Raw genomic sequence first — 1975 nt, forward strand, 5'->3', positions numbered from 1 at the left:
GCGCGCGCGAGGGGGGGGCGCGAACATTTTTTTTGTAAAACAAAGGGGGGCCGAACAAAAAGAGTTTGGGAACCACTGTGTTAGGTAATTACATTAAGAATATTCCAGAAGGGGCGGGCTGCCCATAGACATGAATGTGAGTGCGAATGGTTGTCTGTCTCTCTGTGTTTGCCCTGCAACAGACTGTCAGTGTCTTTTTTATGTTAACATGTTAAACTTAAGGAAGTGTGCAGCTGTTATGAAGGGCAAAATTAGCTATAGAAAGGAGTTATTTGTATCAGACTGTAAATATGTTATTTTAACTGTAAAGATGGACATTTTAACATGGGTGTCTATGGGGACTCATTCACTTTAGGAGCCAGCCTCAAGTGGACATTAGAAGAAGTGTTTCTGGCACTTCAAGTGTTGCTTCATGACTTTTTCAAAATGCACTAAAACGAAATCATTAAATTAAATACCAATGTTTAATTTAATGTTTTACATTTTTTTTCTCAGTCTTCTTAGACAGCCAAGTGGCCAATCAAGTGCTGAATCGAAGGATACGAGCTAACAGCATTTTTGAGGAGTGGAAAAAAGGCAACATGGAAAGAGAATGTGTGGAGGAGCGCTGTAGCTGGGAAGAGGCGCGAGAGATATTTGAAGACAAAGAAAAAACTGTATTAACCTTTATTTTAATACATGTAAATTTGCACTCAAACATTACAAAATTTTAGGAAATATTAGAAAAGATTATTGTAAATATTAGGAATCATATCTCTAAATTATGGTATTTTCCATTATTAACTATTATTTAGTGATGGAAAACCTGGCTTTTAGATCTTTTGAGCAATTTAATTTTCTTTTGTGTTTTTTCAGGATGAATTCTGGGCCAAGTATATTGGTAAGTTTTTGTATTAAAAATCTTAGAAATGCTGAAACTTTACAAATAATACCCTGAAAGGACATTAGAATATATGTACAATTACCAACTGAAAGAGGACAGCTGCTAAAATGTAACCTTGTACTTTGACCACTACAGTCAAACACTTGCTTCAATCTGCTGTTCATGTCCCACAGATGGAGATGCGTGTATATCATCACCCTGTGTTAATGGCGGCCAATGCAAAGATGGAATTGGCAGCTACGCTTGCTACTGCCAAGAAGGGTACAAGGGCTTCAACTGTGAAATTGGTGAAGAACTTCAAATTTCACTTACTGCCTTTCAGAAAAACATATTAACTTATTCTGGTCAATAATACAATCTTGTAGATATACTGTAAGGTTAGTAATGGTTAAGTTTTGGTCAAGTTTTGCTAATGTTTGAAAGCTCCCATCCATTTTCAGTATCTTATCTGAAAAAAAACTATTGCCACAAAAAGGGAAAACTGCTCATTTCAGAAGGAGTTTTCTAACCTTTCTGGAGGTTATATTACTTCAGTATAGATAGCAGTGGGGACAAAAACATGGCTGGCTGAGCCTCCTCTCGCTAGTTTTCCTGGGATAGCCTGACCTTTCTTGAGGTAGGATGGTAAACAATAGTAAAAATCTGCAGAAGAAAAGGAACCAAAGACCCTGTTACAACATGAGCTGTTTCATGGACGCAGGGTTCCTGTGGCCACTTTCTGCATTGTCAGCATGTTTTGGGTCATTGTTATTGTGGACCCATCCATAACAACTTTTCTGTGTTCTGGCTGATGGAAGGAGGTGCTGAAAAAGGGAGGAACACCCACTCTGGGTAAGGGATAAGTTACTGCCCTAAGTGGAGGATTTCAAGTATCTTCTTGTTCACAAGTGAGGGGAGTGAGAAACTGACACAGATTTGGGCAGCGTCAACAGTGATGCGGATGCCATACTTTTCTATTTTGGTGAAGATCATAAAAGCCAAAATCTCGATTTCATGGTCATTCTATGTTCCTACCCTTACATAGGATCACAGACTTTGGGTAGATGAACATTCTGTATGAAGGGATAGATATGAATATAACCAGGATACTGG

The 1975-nt window shown here is 38.3% G+C and overlaps 1 protein-coding gene across 1 annotated transcript in view; it reads left to right on the top strand.

Moving 5' to 3' along the window:
• Positions 1-1975, top strand: part of LOC102206343 (coagulation factor X-like) — a 24578-nt gene that overhangs the window by 19489 nt on the left and 3114 nt on the right. The window contains exons 3-5 of the mRNA XM_013914983.1: positions 496-656; positions 856-880; positions 1057-1170. Of these exons, the coding sequence (XP_013770437.1) occupies positions 496-656; positions 856-880; positions 1057-1170 (300 nt within the window). The remainder of the gene's footprint in view (positions 1-495; positions 657-855; positions 881-1056; positions 1171-1975) is intronic.

This window comes from Pundamilia nyererei, unplaced genomic scaffold (assembly GCF_000239375.1).
Source record: "Pundamilia nyererei isolate P.nyererei 1_Seehausen unplaced genomic scaffold, PunNye1.0 scaffold00244, whole genome shotgun sequence".
In the NCBI taxonomy this organism is placed as follows: domain Eukaryota; kingdom Metazoa; phylum Chordata; class Actinopteri; order Cichliformes; family Cichlidae; genus Pundamilia; species Pundamilia nyererei.